Source organism: Aptenodytes patagonicus, chromosome Z (assembly GCF_965638725.1).
Source record: "Aptenodytes patagonicus chromosome Z, bAptPat1.pri.cur, whole genome shotgun sequence".
Classification (NCBI taxonomy): domain Eukaryota; kingdom Metazoa; phylum Chordata; class Aves; order Sphenisciformes; family Spheniscidae; genus Aptenodytes; species Aptenodytes patagonicus.
Window position 1 is genome coordinate 28,380,144 of NC_134982.1, and position 16,857 is coordinate 28,397,000.

At 40.2% G+C, this 16,857-nt stretch overlaps 1 protein-coding gene across 1 annotated transcript in view; it reads right to left on the minus strand.

The window, feature by feature from the left end:
* ANKDD1B (ankyrin repeat and death domain containing 1B) overlaps window positions 1–16,857 on the minus strand; it is a 31,475-nt gene that overhangs the window by 13,884 nt on the left and 734 nt on the right. The window contains exons 2-9 of the mRNA XM_076362413.1: window positions 14,409–14,512; window positions 12,237–12,335; window positions 7,089–7,187; window positions 6,892–6,996; window positions 4,993–5,091; window positions 3,209–3,307; window positions 1,274–1,372; window positions 276–374 (exon numbers count right to left, since the gene is read on the minus strand). Coding sequence (XP_076218528.1) covers window positions 276–374; window positions 1,274–1,372; window positions 3,209–3,307; window positions 4,993–5,091; window positions 6,892–6,996; window positions 7,089–7,187; window positions 12,237–12,335; window positions 14,409–14,512 — 803 coding nt within the window. The remainder of the gene's footprint in view (window positions 1–275; window positions 375–1,273; window positions 1,373–3,208; window positions 3,308–4,992; window positions 5,092–6,891; window positions 6,997–7,088; window positions 7,188–12,236; window positions 12,336–14,408; window positions 14,513–16,857) is intronic.

The window sequence follows — 16,857 nt, forward strand, 5'->3', positions numbered from 1 at the left end:
TAGTTCAAGCAGGGTACTTTGCTCATCTTCTCATAACGCCCAGTCCTTGGTTTAGCCTGGCCACTTCTACACTGCACTGCACCAGTCTGTCCAGGCACTGACTGGGTTTGTACAACATTTTGCTAACCAACATCCATAAACCATGTAATAATGTGTATAGTAAAAAAAAAAAAGGAACTAGTCAGTCTCATTCAGCTGTCTGTATTCCCAAGGACGGCCATAAAAGACAGGACATGCTGAACAGCAGCAGAACAGTTATACTGATATACACTCACCTCAGGTTTAGGGACCAGGTCAATATTCTTATCAATAAGAAAAGTGACCAAGGACAGATGTCTATTCTGAATTGCAATCTGCAAGGCGCTGCTATTGTTCTGAAAGAAATGGTATGTATGGCAAAAACTTACATTTTTGTTGCTGGAAAAACAGCACTAGAGAGAGCTATGAATACCGGACAATGTTTCATTTAAATTTGTGTTATTATCCCCTCCCAAACAAACCCTCCCTTTGATAAAATGATATAAAATGAAATGGATCAGCAGTTAGTGTGATGTGTTTTTGTAAATACTGAAGGAACTTCTCATTTTAACTATATCACAACAAACATGCTAAAACCACCAGTATTAGATAGTCCTTTTCAATCTCTCTTAAGGAAGAGTTAAATGAGCATTGTCAGCTACCCTGCACCATGGACAAAGCCAACTTGTCTCCTAGTCTGTTAGTTCAGTTTGACCTTTAACAAGCAAGTAAAGTCACATTAACAAACTTTTAAAAATAAATCAATAGAAAATTTTCACTTAGTAATTCTGCTAAAACAAACAAGCTCTCAGTCTGCTGGAATCATAAATTTCTCGCAGCAGGCAAGCCAAGGCCGTTCAACAGATGTGAGCTGGACGGGAGTCTAGGAACCAGATGTGGAGAACAGGTTTGTCATCAGTTCAGTCATACACACTGCCAAAAAGGAGGAGTTTCAATTACCCTAGTTGGTTACATTTCCTAGTCATATGTTTTACTATTGGACATACAGTAAATAAAAAAGCTCCACCACAGTACTCTGTCAAATAAATCTATGCTATATTTCTTCCACATCAGTTTTATTCTGTTAGCACTCTCTACATTCCCAATTCTATTTCATTAATTTATTTTTTTACCATTTCATAAAAATAAGCAGAGCAAATATACTATTAGTACACACAGAAAAGAGAAGATAAGGTCCTTCCCACAGCCCAGGATGTCCCAGTACCTGTGTGCTGGAGGGATACTGTGTACATACTTGAGTTAAAACATTGATGTCACTCCCTGCTTCCAGTAAGAGTTCAGCACATTTTTCATGACCTCCTTCAACAGACAAATAAAATGGAGTTTCTCCGTTCTAGACCAACAGAGAGAAAATGTCTGTTCCAATTTAAGCCATGTGACTATAAGGCTGTGACACAGAACAGGTTAGCTCAATCAAACTCATCCAGCTCAATAGAAAAGGGGAGATGGTCACAAAAGAACACAACCTGAATGCTCCTAAAATAACTCTTAAATGAAATGGCGACTCACCAGCACTTAAGTGACAGATGACATTTATGTGGACAGATATATGGTAAGGTTTACAATATAGATAACTATTTAATAAATATTAATCGCGTTCTTTTCAAAGAAGATTGCTAGCAACAGGCACAGAAACAAAGATGGTGGGTAGCAATTGCTGCCATTCAACACCGGGCAACACTGCTAGCATGCTAGCACATACCGTAAGTACCAATTTCTGCCAGTCCAACGCCATGGATTTCTGACGAATTCCCACCTGTACTGCTAGTTATAAGGAGCACTTTGAGCAGAAATAATCCTGTGGCATATTTATTTCAAATCTTCTCACCCCAAAAAAGTCTCCAAGTCTCCACAGCAAGTCTCTAAAATAAGTTACATCAACTGCACAATGATTTAATCCCTGCTTCTCAACTCCTAAAATACACAAAGGTTTACTGAAAGTTACTCTAGTGCTTCAGCATTCACAGAAGCATCAATAAATCCTGATTTTTCTTTGCTTAAACTCCTGCCACCATTATTTTGGTAAACTTAACATATTTTAGTGCTTTGCTCAAGCTGGGGGAAAGAGAGACCTGTTTATCCACAGACCAGAACATCTGCAGCTGGACAGGAAGGTCACACCATTAGCATGGCGAGGCAGGGACACAAGCAGTACAAGCTGTGTGTGCAGAAGCAACATTGTTAGACAAGGCTTGGAAACATGAGGGCTTCACATTTCAAAAAGGGGCTTATGTGCCTCAAAGCTTGCACAGCTGGAAATATCAGACAAGTTGGATGAGAACCCCTCGACCCATAAATCTGTTGCTGATTAAGGAAGAGGAAGGCCTTGGGTAGGAGTGGGTGTCCCTCACTCATTTCTCCCGCTGGGCCAGCAGAACAGACGGTCAACCACACAGCAGCTTCCCTCAACGGGCATGCCAGCCCGCAACAAAGTGAATTAGCTTGCTCAGTTCATTCCAGCTGCCCCGCAGAAGAAGCAGAAGACACAAGGACTCTTTGCAAAGCAGGAACACTGAGTCGAGTAGTTACTGTGCATTTCCCTCCTACACTCCTACTTTAAGCCTTAAAATTAAGCTCACGAGTGCATCAACTCAGGGATGCAACTTTCACAGCTAATATGCCATTTATGAATATGCTGGCTGGGCTCACCAACACTAACCTGGGAAAGAAAAAGTGAGTAGGTAGTGTCTGCAGCCAATTCTGTGCAGTCAATTGAGACCAGATGAACAAGGTACAAATCTGAGACCTCTTTGCTGAGGTGCCTGCGATGGTATGTGCTGGGTATGCATCTTGAACTGGCTCAGTGAATAGCCTGAAAAGCACCAGAGATGGTAAAAGGAATGGGATCACGTGGCCAGAAATGTTGGAGGACAGGAAGCAAGGTGGGAGTTAGGCCCTCCTCTGTTTCCTTCTACCAGTAGTTATGCGAGGGCATGCGAGACGGAGCAGAGGCCATTGTGTGAGGAATAGAGGACAGAAGAAGACACATTGAAGGAGTTAATGGAGCTGAATTTACTGGAGGACAGACAGCAAAACACAAAGGTACTAGAAAAGCAGCAAAACTAATGAAGTCTACTTAGTGCAACACTTATCCCTTTAAAGATGTTATTTTTTAGTTGATTTTTCAAATTTCTAACTTTATCTCTTTCAGTAATTTCTGTGTCCTTACCTGATTGAGGTCATTTATTTCCTCCCAGTGTTCGAGCAGAATTTCTACAACTTTGCTGTGACCATTTTTGGCTGCTAGATGCAATGCTGTGTTTCCCTCCTTGAAATTAAAATGTCAAATAAGATATTTTAAAACACAAAATAAAGTTGAAACATCGAGTAAAAACAACGTGCACTTAAACACAAAGCCTTTGGTCTTTCTATCTCTCTTTTACATACAAGGAGGAGGAGGCAGATCCACACAGCATGTTCCAAGATTCAGACTAATCCAAATGGAACCTTTTCATACGTATGCAGGCATGACCTTGGTCTAGTTGGTTGTCTCATATTCTGAAAACTGCAGTGTATTATCAGTGAAAAAGACCTAAAATCCTAACTCCTGAAGAATGAATCAGAAGAAAACTTTGGGCACTGGTTCCTACAAGGATGGGGACATCAAGCCCCCAAAAGCACCAATTTAAAGATAAACGCCCAAAACCTGGGTAAGTATATATAATCTTGTAGTGGCTTTGATGCCAATGTCACAATCTTCAATCCTCTTCACAGTCAGTACAATTCCTCACTAGCTAATTAAGAAAAAAAAATAGCACTCCAGCAAGCAGATAAAAACAAAGAGCAAGCTAGATGATTATCAGGAAGAGCAGCAGCTTTTGAGCTAAGGACAATGCTGGCACAAGAACAAGCATAAAACTGGCTAGAAACAAACTGAAGCTGGAAATTAGGAGAAGGATCCTAACCCTCAGAGAAATAAGGGTCCAGAACAGCTTTTCAAATCAGAGCACTGTGGAGGTGGAGAGGCAGAAAATTCAAATACATTTTAGGAAAAGGTATGTTTGTTAATTGATGGTTACGGTGCGACTGCTTTCAGTGACCCATGAGATGACTTGCTGTCCTGGCTTCTTACCTACTTACTCTTTAGGACCACAGCATTCACCTCCCATCATTGCTGCTTTACAAGTTCAGCCTGCTAGATGTCTGGGACAACTGTTATTTAACTGTTGCTGATAAACTACTCAGCACATCAGAGCTCCAGGTTGCACTGCAGCTTTTAAAGTATCACCAGAATACAAAAAAAAAAAAAAAAACAAACCCCAAACCTGTAACTTCCTGGGTGCTTGCTTACATGGTTCTATAAATGCAGTATCTGACCATTTTAGAATTTTTAATGTATTTATCCTTGCAATGCCTCAGATGCAGAAAACACTGACGTGCTCATTCCACAAATAGTGAAGAAAGGAGTAAGGAAATTTAAGGGAAGACTTTGAAAGTTATTTAGACACCTTAAAATGCAGTGTCAAAAGCAAACTCAATCAGGTTGAAGTGTTTAGGCACTTCTGAAAAATCCCCATGTGTGTTTATTTGCACACTGAAGTATTTAAACAATTTTGAAAAATTAGTCATGTGGGACTTAGCAGTGATGCACAGACACAGCCGAGCAGAGTGAAAAACCGGGAAATGCGATCTCCCAGCACAGAGGCTGGCAGCTTAATCACCAGACCTTCCTGCTTCTCCCACCAGACAGCATATGCTAGTCTTGCTTTACATGAATTATTAATGCATATGGAAAAGCCTCCTGGCAATAAGACCAGAAGTTCCACTGTCCTCCCTTAATTACTGAAAAATCATCATCCTTGTATATTTGTTGGTCCAATATATATCACTGCCAGCACCGTGACATCTGCATAGCTTGTTCATATCGCTTGGTTATGTAGTAACTACACTGAAACAAAGTAGTCTTTCACAAGCACATTTTTAGTTGTACTTCTGTGGAAAAGAAACCTTTACCTTATCTTTTTCAGATGTAAACAGCTTCAGAGAAATCAAATTGTTTATCATGTCAACATGTCCTTTTTCAGATGCCAGAAGAAATGGCTTTTTACCTTTCTAGAAAACAATTATGGAAAGAAACACAATGTTATTGAAAGTAAAAACACTTTGCTTCCAGTTACTAGATATATGGCATGCATATGTGTATGTATGTTCTGCATAAAAATTTATATATTGTATGACAAAGTAAATCAACAAAAAAGTAGATATATACAAAAAGAGTAAGAATTAAAAAAATATGCAATATTTACTTAGTGTAAAAAACCAGATTATACATCTTGCATAACCTAAAGAAAATATTTGAAAACTGTTTGGAAACGGTAACGAGGTAGAAAATGTGCTCAAAATATTTAATTCTTAATTATTCTCAGTATGAAACTATTTCTCAAAAGAACCGTTTCATTAAAAGCCTGATGACGCTCAGAAATAGGCAGTAAAGAAGTCGCAAGATTTATTTCCATGGCTTAACACGTTTGATCTGAATTCTGCAAGCACAGACCAGAACAACCATATCTCAAAAGTTTCATCCAGGAGGCCTGAATTTAGTGGTGTACATTGTGGGGTTTTTTTGGTGGTGGTTAAACTAACAAAAACTTTTCCAACTGTTTACAACTCAACTGCAGAAAGTTATCTTGACATAAAACTATACCACTGGTCAGACAGTGAGGCCGTCGGACCAGTTAGATGGCCTCACTACCTGATAGCGGCCTATATTAAATGTCTAAGAAAAAAAATGCAAGCAATTAATAGATAATTATGAAATAACCTCAACATAAAGAAGATTCTTCTTCCCCTTTCCTTTCCCAAGGCCTAAAACACAAAGGCTTGTTTTGTTAAATTAACTCTGTTTTGCCCGCCTTGTCACGTGTAGAAAGAATTCAGAATTTTGCACCCTTGGGTCAATACAATTCAAGACTCAAAAAAAAGGATAGGGGTTTTTGTTCTTTTTGTGACAGATCCTACAAGAATAAATTTTTCTCGTGTAAAGGTAAAATATCCTACTTAGCTAAGTAAGCCTTCAAAGCAAGATCCCAACATTGTGGGAAGGAAAAATAAAAACACAGCAAATCTGATGAGGACAAGGCCCTGGCACTGTTGAAGAATTGGTGCACCTCTGTAGGATGGCTGCACATAGTTTTATGTTCTATGTTGGCAAAATATGCCCATGTTGGCCATAACTGGCAGGTTTTGGTAAGGGCAGGGGGCTGCAGGGTTGAGCTGTGTGGGAGGAGGTCAGAGACTGCCCTATGGTGGTCACAGACATTTCCAGCTGGCTCCAGAACAGGCAAAACTGACCCACCACGTGTCAGCACTCAATGCATCAGAGGAGCATGATACCACTGTGAAAACATATTTAAGAAAGGGTGGTCACTGCTACAGGGAGGATGCACAAGGGGAGATACAGGAGGAGACATGAGAGGATGCAAGGGAAGAGACACAGGAGGAGGTAAACCCACAGGGTGACTGCAGCCCATGGAAGAACCCTTGCTGGAGCAGAGGAAAGGAGTAAGAAACAAAGAGCGGAAAAAACAGGAAACCACTGCGGACTGACCCAACCTCCTCTGCCTCCCATCACCTCACCGATGGGACCGAGCATCACATGCAGCAAAAGCAAGGGGAGCAGGGGAGGAGAGGTGTCTGGAGTTCAGCTGAGACAGACAAAGAGGGAGGAAAGGTGTTTTCAAGTGCTTGTCTGGCTGTTTGTCTTACTTGTTTCTCAATACCCAAATCAGTAATTAAAGTTTATATAACTGGCAACAAATTAAAATTCATTCAAATTCCCCAAGTCAAGATTGTTTTGCCCACAACAGATGACTCATGACATCAAAGAAATAAACAGAAAGAAACATACTGTACCCCATCAGGTTTGTTCAAGTCATTCAGATGAAGATCTTGGAGAAAATAATCAACTATTTTAACGTTGTTGTTCTGAGCTGCAAAGTGCAGTACATTCATTCCTTCCTGAAAAACCATAAGTAACTCTTTAAGAACAAGTTTGATTTTTTTCCAACATAAACATGTTTAGACTTGGTAAAAATTTGTCATCAACAAACCTCATTCTTAGCCTTTTGATCAGCGCCTGCTTTAACTAATTTTCGCATTATATCCAGATTTCCAGTCCAAGCTGCAAGATGAATCACTGTCAGGCCATGCTTCAAATAAAATGATAAAGGCAGAAATTACCACAAAAATACCTCATGCCAAATTTCTTTAAATCTTCTTTATTAATTCAGTGTATGAGTGGGTTCTGCTCTGCAGGCTCTTAGAAAATCAGTATTAACACCTGGCAGTATGAGTGGGATTCATCTCACTTAAATTAAGCTAAATGTCATGCATCAAGACCTAGCTAAATGTTCAGGCTGCCCCTCTTCTTGACAGAAGGTCTGGCATCTCCAGAGAACGACTAATCCCATTTTAAGATGGGGGGATTAAATACTACCTGGAAATGATTCCCTCTCTCCAGAAACCATGCAGATAGTTAGCACTGGGTGCGGTGGATGACATTTCAGGTGATGATACGTAATGACTATATTTCCATGGGTCACTATAATTTTCCAGTTAGCCCTCTTTTTAGGGTTCGCTTTTCTTCTCTCAAATTCTCTAAAAAGTTCTGCACTTATAGGAAAAAAATGCCCGTTGTTAAATTCTTAGAGCCAAAAGGAATAAAGATAAGGAACTTCGAGCCAGTGTCTCCCATCTTGGCCACAGATCTCTCTAGCTTTTCCACATCTCTTCCTCAATTTGTGTGCGCTGTGTCCAGATGCAGCATCATAAATCATGGCTCATTGTGCTAAGTGCTGTGTAAACACCAGACATTCATACTCCACCGTAAAAGCACATGGTCTAAGAGATGGAGTCAGAGGAACCTAAAGGAAGCAAGAGGGATCGAGGCACTTCCTTAGCAGTTACAACCCTTCCCCAGTTTCTCTTCTGTAAATGAGGAATAAATAGCTTGACTCCCATCTCTACTGGAGAACAGGAACAGATTTTATGCACGTTGGTATAACACTTCGGACAGCAGGACGCTTGCTGTGACAGGGACTTCAGGATACGACTCACAAACTATTCACTGAATAACAAAACAGTTCAGGCTGGAAGAGGCCTCTGGAAGGCACACTTCTACGACCTCCTGCTCAAAGCCTGTCCTACTGGATCAGGTTGCTCATGACCTTCTCCTGTCAAGTTTTGAATAGCCTAAAGATTGAGATTCCACAGACTCTCTGGAAAACCTGTTTCAGTGTTTGACCACTCTGACAGTGAATTTTTTTTCTCCTTGTACCTAATTGGGACCTCCTGTGTTGCAGTTTGTGTCCATTGCCTCTTGTCCTATCACTGTGCACCTCTGAGAAAAGTCTGTCTCTGTCTTCTCTGATTAGTCCCCTTACATAGCTGTAGACAGCCATAAGGTCTCCCTCTTACCATTCTCCTCCCAAGGCTGAGCAGACCCAGCTCTCTCAGCACCTCCTCATACACTATGTGCCCCAGTCCTAATCATCCTAGAGGCTCTGCAGTGGACTTGCTCCAGCTTATCAACGTCTTTCCCATATTAGGGAGTCCCAAACTGGGCACAGCAAGCAGAAATTGCAGTCAAAAACAGTGGAGGGCAATATGGAACATGCATCTGGTGCGCAGGCTACAAGAATAAAGCTGGGCTTGGGCAAAATTTGTGACTGTGGCTCAAAAGTCTGCCCTGAAAAACCTTCCCAGCTCTGACCAAGGAGAAAAAGTAACTAGACCTGGTAGCCTTATACAATGAGAAGACTAGCCTAGTGGATGAGGGGAGAGAAATGAATGTTTATCTTTTCATAACGCTTTTGACACTATCCCCATGGCATCCTTGTAGACAAACCGATGAAGTACAGGCGCAGACAAACAGATATACCAAGGTGTACTGAAAGCCAGCTGAACTGCCAGGCCCAAAGTGTTCTGATCAGCAGCACAAAGTCCAGCTAGAGACCAGTCACTAGCAATGTACGCTAGGCATTGATCCTGGGTCCAGTACTGTTTAACATCTTCATTAATGACTTGAATGATGGGGCAGAGTGCACCTGCAGCAAATTTATAGATTATGTTAAATTGGAAGGAGTAGCTGATGGACCAGATTTGTGTGGTGCCATCCAGAGGGACCTCAATAGGCTGGAGAAATGGGCTGACAAGAACCTTATGAAATTCAACAAGGGGAAATGCAAAGTCCTGTACCTGGGGAGGAGCAACCCCAGGAACCAGTACTGACTGGGAGCCAATTGCCAGGAAAGCAGCTTGGCAGAGAAGGACCTGGGGCTCCTGGTGGACACTAAGTTGAACATGAGCCAGCAACGTGCCCTTGCAGCACACAATGCAAATGGTATCCTGGGCTGCATTAGGAAGAGCACTGCCACCTGATCAAGGGAGGTGATCCTTCCCCTCTACTCACTGGTGAGACACACCTGGAGTAATGTGTCCACTTCTGGGCTTCCCAGTATAGGAGAGACATGGACACACTGCACAGAGTCCAGCAAAGGGCCACAAAGATGACTAAGGGACATCTGACATATGAGGAGAGGTTGAGAGACCTGGGACTATTTAGCCAAAGAAGGCTGAGGTGGATCTTATCATTGTGTATAAATACCTGATGGAAGGGAGTAAAAAAGATGCAGTCAGACTCTTCTCAGTGATGTCCAGTGACAGGGAAAGAGGCAATGGGCACAAATTGAAGTACAGGAAGATTCACTTAACATAAAAAAAACCCTTTTTTACTCTAAGGATGATCAAACACTGGAATCAATTGCCCAGAGAGGTTGTGGAGTCTTCATCCTTGGAGATAATCAAAACCCAACTGGACATAGCTCTGAACAACCTGCTTTTCATGACTGTACTCTGAGCAGAAGGCTGGGCTAGGTCATCTCCAAAGGTTCCCACCTCAGCCATTCTGTGTGATTCTGTGCGTGGGCTGTTTGATAGGGAGAAGTCTGGGAGGAGAAAAGGAGGCACAAGGGTAACAAAAAGGTGAGTTCAGGGGGAAAAAAAAAAAGGCAAATAAAGTATAAAATCAGCTGGAGAACAAAAAAGGGAAGGATCTTGTGATGTCCACAATCTTGTGATTGTGGACTTCTGCTGACGGTGGTGAAGGTAACCTGCAGACCAAAGCTCGCCCCGATATAGGAAGGGACTGACTTGGACTCTCCTGCTGGACTCTCCATCAGATCCATGTCTGAAAGAGCTGGGATGGTAGGGTGGATAAGAAGGGGTAAACTTGTACCTTGATATTAAGTGCAGAAGGACAAGTGATGGAATTGCAGCTTAGCAGTATAAGATTTCTTTGCAGTAATGTAATTGTGTATCAATGCTAATACTGATAATAAGCAATAGAATTGTAACTCAATCACTGGAACTTGGAGTGATATAATTGTGAATTAATACTACTAATAACAGTGGTGTGTTTATTAGCCAATTAATGTATTATTGGTTTCTTAGAGATGTGCTGCTTAATCAATAAACATCAAGTCTCCAATCTAAAGGTGGGAGCACCACGTATCTGCTGCTAAGAACATCACTGTTTGTTTTTAATCAGCTTACTTTTTGTACTGAGAAATGTTAAGAATGCTTAACACCTTATGCTTATTAATACAAAAAGTAGGTCAGAAACTGAAAGGGAGTATGAAATAAAGTCATAGTATCTTCATTCTATTTCTTATCAATTGCAAGATCAAACTGATTGCCAGAGAGTACATGAATCGCTGTCAAATACAATACGTAATGTCATAATATTTAAGCTCTGTGAGCTAATTATGATGGAGTGTTTCCTATGGTCTTTCAACAAAGATGATTAATAACATCTAAGAATGAAAGACAGCTAATAATTAAAAGGTAATCCTTAATTAGAATGAGATTCTGAGTTTAATAGAACCCCAACATGGGGGGAGGGTCTGTATTTCCAACCTGGCTTCAATGCACCCTATCAGGGTAATTAGAGGACCCATAAAATGTTTTGAGTCACCTTATTGCCTCAACAAATCTGGAAGATAGGCACTGAAAAATAATTTGCCGTAAAGAATAACTTACAATAAATTACACTTACAGAATAAAATTACATTAATACTATACCCAGTGGTACTCTGTAAAAGATCCAGGGATTCATTTCTTAACTGTTGTTATAGAGAGCGCTACTACTTAAAGAAAACTGTCCACTTCTTGCAGAACTACCCTATTAGCATTTATATCATAGACTAATAGAGTACTTCATTCAGGCAATGTCTTTCAGCTTGCCAGACAAAAGGGCAATGTTGCTTACAACAGTGCAAGATTTGCTTAGGAGCTAATAGGGTCCGGAAAGACGGCCATATTTCTTCAAAGCAGCATGTGAGGAATTCACTGACAGGGCAACTTGGGAGAACATTTCAGAGCAACTCAAGCAGCATTAATGAGGAGATGGTTACCTACACTGTATGCACATGCCCAAGCCAGGAGCCGCTGGTAACTGGAACCAACAGGTCTCTCGTTCATTCCAACACAATGTGAAAACAAGGCAGCTTTCCCCTTCCACCCTCCACAACCTGGAATTTGTGTTACTTAAACACTGCCACATATGGTGGATAAAGAGGAAGAAGCAAACAAGGGGAACAAAGGTAAATGATTCATCTATTTTCATTAGTCAGTTCACTGGAAAACTCCTAGTTTGAATAGCCTGTTTTTTAGTAACATACCATACATTTGGTTTTAACATCTGAATCAAATCTTGCACTGTGGATCACCATCTGGCCCAACCGAGTCAGCCATACACTGCTAAACTCTTAATGTGTTAGAGGCTGCAGAGTAGCTGACAGTTTTGCATCAAGGTACTCTCATAAAAATGGAGAGAAAGAACACAAGAAGTTATTTTCTGAGCTCCTAGCAGTCCCCAGAGCTAATTTTTACTTTTAGTGGTTGCTTTCATATAAAGTGGCCAATGATTCATACACAACTACCACAAACAGCGTATTTGCACAAGTGGCTTCAACCACCCTTGCGCTCACTCAAGTATTCAACATAGTCAAAGCTCTGGGCAATGCATTTTTCCTCTAACAATGTTTTTTCATATAAATGTGTGCAGTCTTAAGACAAACTGAAGCATTTACAGCAAGCACTTAACTTTGCAAAACAGGGACCATAAGGCAAATACCTGCTTTTACTTTTCCCCTAAGGTGTTCTATACTGTGTGAATCAAAACATGTACACCACCTTACCTGATCCGCCATGTCAAGTCTAGCTTTGTGATGGAGAAGAAAATCTACCGCTGATATATGCCTTCTTGCAACAGCAAAATGGAGTGCGGTGCGCTTCAGCTGAAATAAGCAAAGCTTTGGTTGTCACGTCTGTAATACAGTTCTTTTCCTTGTGCAGGTGGTCAGGATTTCTGAATTCTCTGATTATTAACAAATGTATTTGTTAATGCATATACATTTGCGTATTTCTCCTTCAACAGCCACATTTGGTCTTTATCTGCATTTTTGTTCCCTTGGATAGAATTTAGGTATTGATCTTAAAGATTTCTTGTAGGACCAGAATGATTTAGTTACTCTACATAGCATCATCCCTTCACTGAAATTCACTGAAATGTCAAAGTGGGATTAAGTAATCATATACTGCCTAGAGAAGATGCATGCAGTACAAGAAGCATCCACGTTTACTATTTTATTATATGGTTTGATTTGAAAAGCTGAGGACTAGATTCATGCAATTAGATTTGCTTTTGGTGTCCTCCTTGCTTTTGACTATACCTCTGCAATGCGTGACGAGATTTCTCCCTCACCCAGTATTAGTCACCTTCCCAGACTGAGTCATTATCTATGTAAATGAAAGCTTCCACCTTGCAAACAGTGAGTAATTTTACACAGGTGAATAGGCTCAATGCTTATCAGGAACACTTGATTAATTTTTCATTGAAGTAATTAATGGTGTGACTTTAAAAGAGATTGGTTAACTTGAATTAAACTTCAGTGGAGAGAGTTTTGCTTCCAGTTAAAGTGAACATAACTGGGTTTAACATAATTCACTGAGAGTTTCCATACAAGGATATGTAAGTGATTTAACCAATTAACTTTAAAAGTCAGTTTGGATTTGTTCTTTTATGGTTCTATGCAGATCAGCTGACTTATCCATGCATAAGTCTAAATTTACAGCTATGTGTTAAAAGCATAAAAAGGTGGGATTTATGACGTGTGTTTATGCCAGAAAAAGCGTCTTGCACGGAAATAGTACTATCAACAAAATTTACCTGTTGGCAGCCTTGCTTATTTGGCTCAGGAGTACAGGGGCAGGAATGATCAACGTGAGCAAAAGAATGGTTTTGCCAGTATAAGCTACGTCCCCACTAGGAGAATCAACCAATGCACAACACCCATGTAGCTATGCTAGTAAATCTCTTATACCATAGGTCTGATTTAAGGATGACAGAATAAAAATTCAAACTGCAGGACTGGAAAAGTATTTAGTTTAATTTCCTGAATTCTGGAAAGCAATAAGGAAGCAAGAATTATTTTTTAAGTGGCTTTTTGTAATTGATGGGAACACCCTCATTGTTCAAGAGAGGTTTAATCAAAAGAAATTTTTGTCTCCCTCTCTTTTTCACAAACAAACCAAGGAATGCACCTGTACTATCTCCTCAATTCCCCAGCGGGGAAAAATGCACGTGGGCATGGGAAGCAAGTTTTTTTCAGAACCCATGATTAAGTAACATTGGATGTTTACAGGTAGATGATTTATACGTAGCCACTGAGGGCAAACTGTTCTCCACAACGCCCAGATTAGTATCACAACCGCTCATTGCTGTTGAAATACCCGTCATGTGGAACACAGAACTATGTTTTGTTACTGTACAGTATACATTCTCAGATTTCAGGCCTAGAGTTGATGTCAGCATAAGAAATGCATTTTCATCTGTCTAGGGTAAATCCGAACTCTGATCTCAGCCTGGAGCCAGAGGACGTGGCAGAATGCCCCTGTGGTTCCATACAAACCGAACGGTAACACTTCACCCTTGAAATTTGTAATGCTAGCAGCATAAATTCATTCTCAAAGTGACTGTAAGGTTAAGTCCTCCTGCTCTGAAAGATGTGGAACTCAAGAAATTAGTCATCCGAAAACAGAGAGTAAATATTAAAGCAGGGACAATTCAGAAGTCCTTAGCTCCCAATGTGATGCACAAACTAGTGGCTAAATGCAAAGACCTGTGAGTTCTGCTGCATAAATCCTACTGTCCACACTGGATGTGTGAAACGTTTCTTAATCAGGTCCTAGAAGGGACTCCCGCAGCCTCACCACCCTCTAGTTGACGGGGCTAGCATGCTGGGAATCCACCATGCAAGCCCGAGGAGCCACATTTCAGATCAGTGATCTGTCAGACGCTTCATACTCACAGTATCTACAGCATTTATATTAACATTCCTTTTAAACAGCTTTTCCATGGTTTCCAAATTGTTCATTTTAGCAGCATATTGAAATTCTCTCTCATCTGGCAAAACTGTGGAAAAACATGATGAAAAAATTGTATTACTAAAAAAATAGCCATAACCAACTTAAGGGATGATGATACTGTTCTTACCTTCTGTTATTTGTCCTGATTTCATATGTTATGAGAATCATTTGCTTCTCATCATAGAAGTGTTCCAGGATTACATTTTTCTTCTCTAGAGACACCTGGCTGATGTTTCCAATTTCAACTTTTAAGTGCAAATAGACGTAGACTTTTCACAGCATGGATTACCATTATTTGCACTGCTCACAGGAACAGGAGTTCATTTATGAAGCTCTCACCATCTAAATGGGTCCCACAGCATTTTATAGGCACAGCAGTGAACAGTACAAACCGCAGCATTTATTTCCTATTCTTAGAAAAGCTGCTCTTTTTTAAAACAGAACACACCACCAAAATACATTAAAATGTATAGCAGTAACCAAATGGTATGACCCAACTGAAAAAAAACCCAAACAAACCAGGAGTTTTACAGGGAAAAAAAAAAAGGTGTGTACTTGAACTCAATATTTGGCCACAATGTGGAATTTACTATTAAATTGGGACCCTCCTTTAATGTCTCAACCCAAAAATGAACATCTGTTTGGTCAACAAAAGTAGCTGCAGCATGCATTTAGACACTAATATTCAGTAACTTTGGAAAATAAAATTCCAGTGTCTGATAACTGGTTTAGCTAACTTAGAGATCAGTATTTCTCATGTTCTACCCTAACATTTAATTAATCACTTAGAAGAAGTTAGTGTAGCAGTTAAATCAGTTGCAAAAATGTTACTAGATATTTTTAATTTCCTAGCATATCACACTTAAAAAGTTAATCACTTAGCTATCTTCTGTCTAGAATATTTTGGCCTGAAAACCACTTGTCCAATGATATCACCAAAGAGGACAGCACCCTCTGTTGAACGAGAAACTGCAGCAATTATCTATTCCCTAGAGGCCTCTCATGCAAGTTCATCCTATTGCATCACATTTAAGTTCCTTAACGACTAATGAGAACACAACTTGAGGCAGTATGACTGCAGAGCATACTAAGGAAAATCAGTATGGCGTTCACTTAATTGCATTTTACATGCTACCCATTATTATAATCTCAGTGGGAATAATCACAGTTGTACTGTACAAAATGAGCTAGAAATTAAACTAGACACTTGCAAAGCTGTCTCTGGTTTTCCTATAACATTATCCAAGCACCTCAAACAACAGAAGCATCCTCCCAAAATTCTCTGGAAATCACAGAATATTACTTTCTTGTCTTACAACATGGGGGCACAGCCAAAAAAAAAAAAAAAAAAAGCGGTTGCAAATAAAACCACATCCCTGGCATCTGTGACAAGGAGTGTGGCTGACAGCAAAATCAGCATCATGAACAGGGATCTTTGCAGAATAAATGCCTCACTCATAGTTTTCATAGTCTACACCCTAAAAAAGTATCTGGCAGAGCTTTCCACTACCTTGATTTCAAACACGGGTAAACCAGTGGTCGCAGGGTATCTTGCTCAAGGCAAATTTGCGGCAAACATGGAAACAAAATATAGGGCACCAATTAGCTGCAATTAGTTATAATTAGGCTATAGTCATTCCTACTGACTACTGATGAGCACTCACACTCGTATCTTACATGAGGATGCAAAAATAAACGCTGTTGCATCTCAGGACATTCAGGAACAATCCCAAGAGTTTACTTGTGCTGCCTTCAAGAAACAAGAGAAAAGGATGTTTCTTTACTGTATCTGCATTGGCAAGGAGAGTTTTGTTGTAGTTCTGACAAAGAATTAATGGCTGATCTTTTCTCTCCTGTCCAGAAGTCATGAATTGGCCGTATGCTGTTAAAAAGACGACCTTTTGCTCTGGGCGTGATGTTTCTTAATAATCTCTCTCTCTTAAAACCTCTTAATTCAGGAGTTAAGAACAGTGGCGATCCAGACACACCACGGCACTGACTCGCTGCACAACCTTTTGCTGCTTTTGCAAAATGATTTTTTCATGCATGAAATTACAGGAGTATAGAGCTGTCAGACTACAGATTTATGGAAGCTTTCTGTTCAAGCTGGGGTCTCCAGGATTTGGTACTCTTTGCGTTATCAGCAATCGCTCTATTTTCAAGTAACAGCAGCAATCGATTATCTATTTGTGGCTGTCAATCTTTTTGGGGAGTTGTTTTCTTTGGCTTCCTACAAAATGTCTGACTTACTACCCTACAGGTTATAGCATAACTATATAACTATAAAATATATAGTTACATTCAATTTTTCTTTTGAGCTAACTAAAAGTAGTAATTTTATCAGTTGATTTCCCTTGTAGAGAGCCCTGCCTGCAGTGTATTGAACATCCC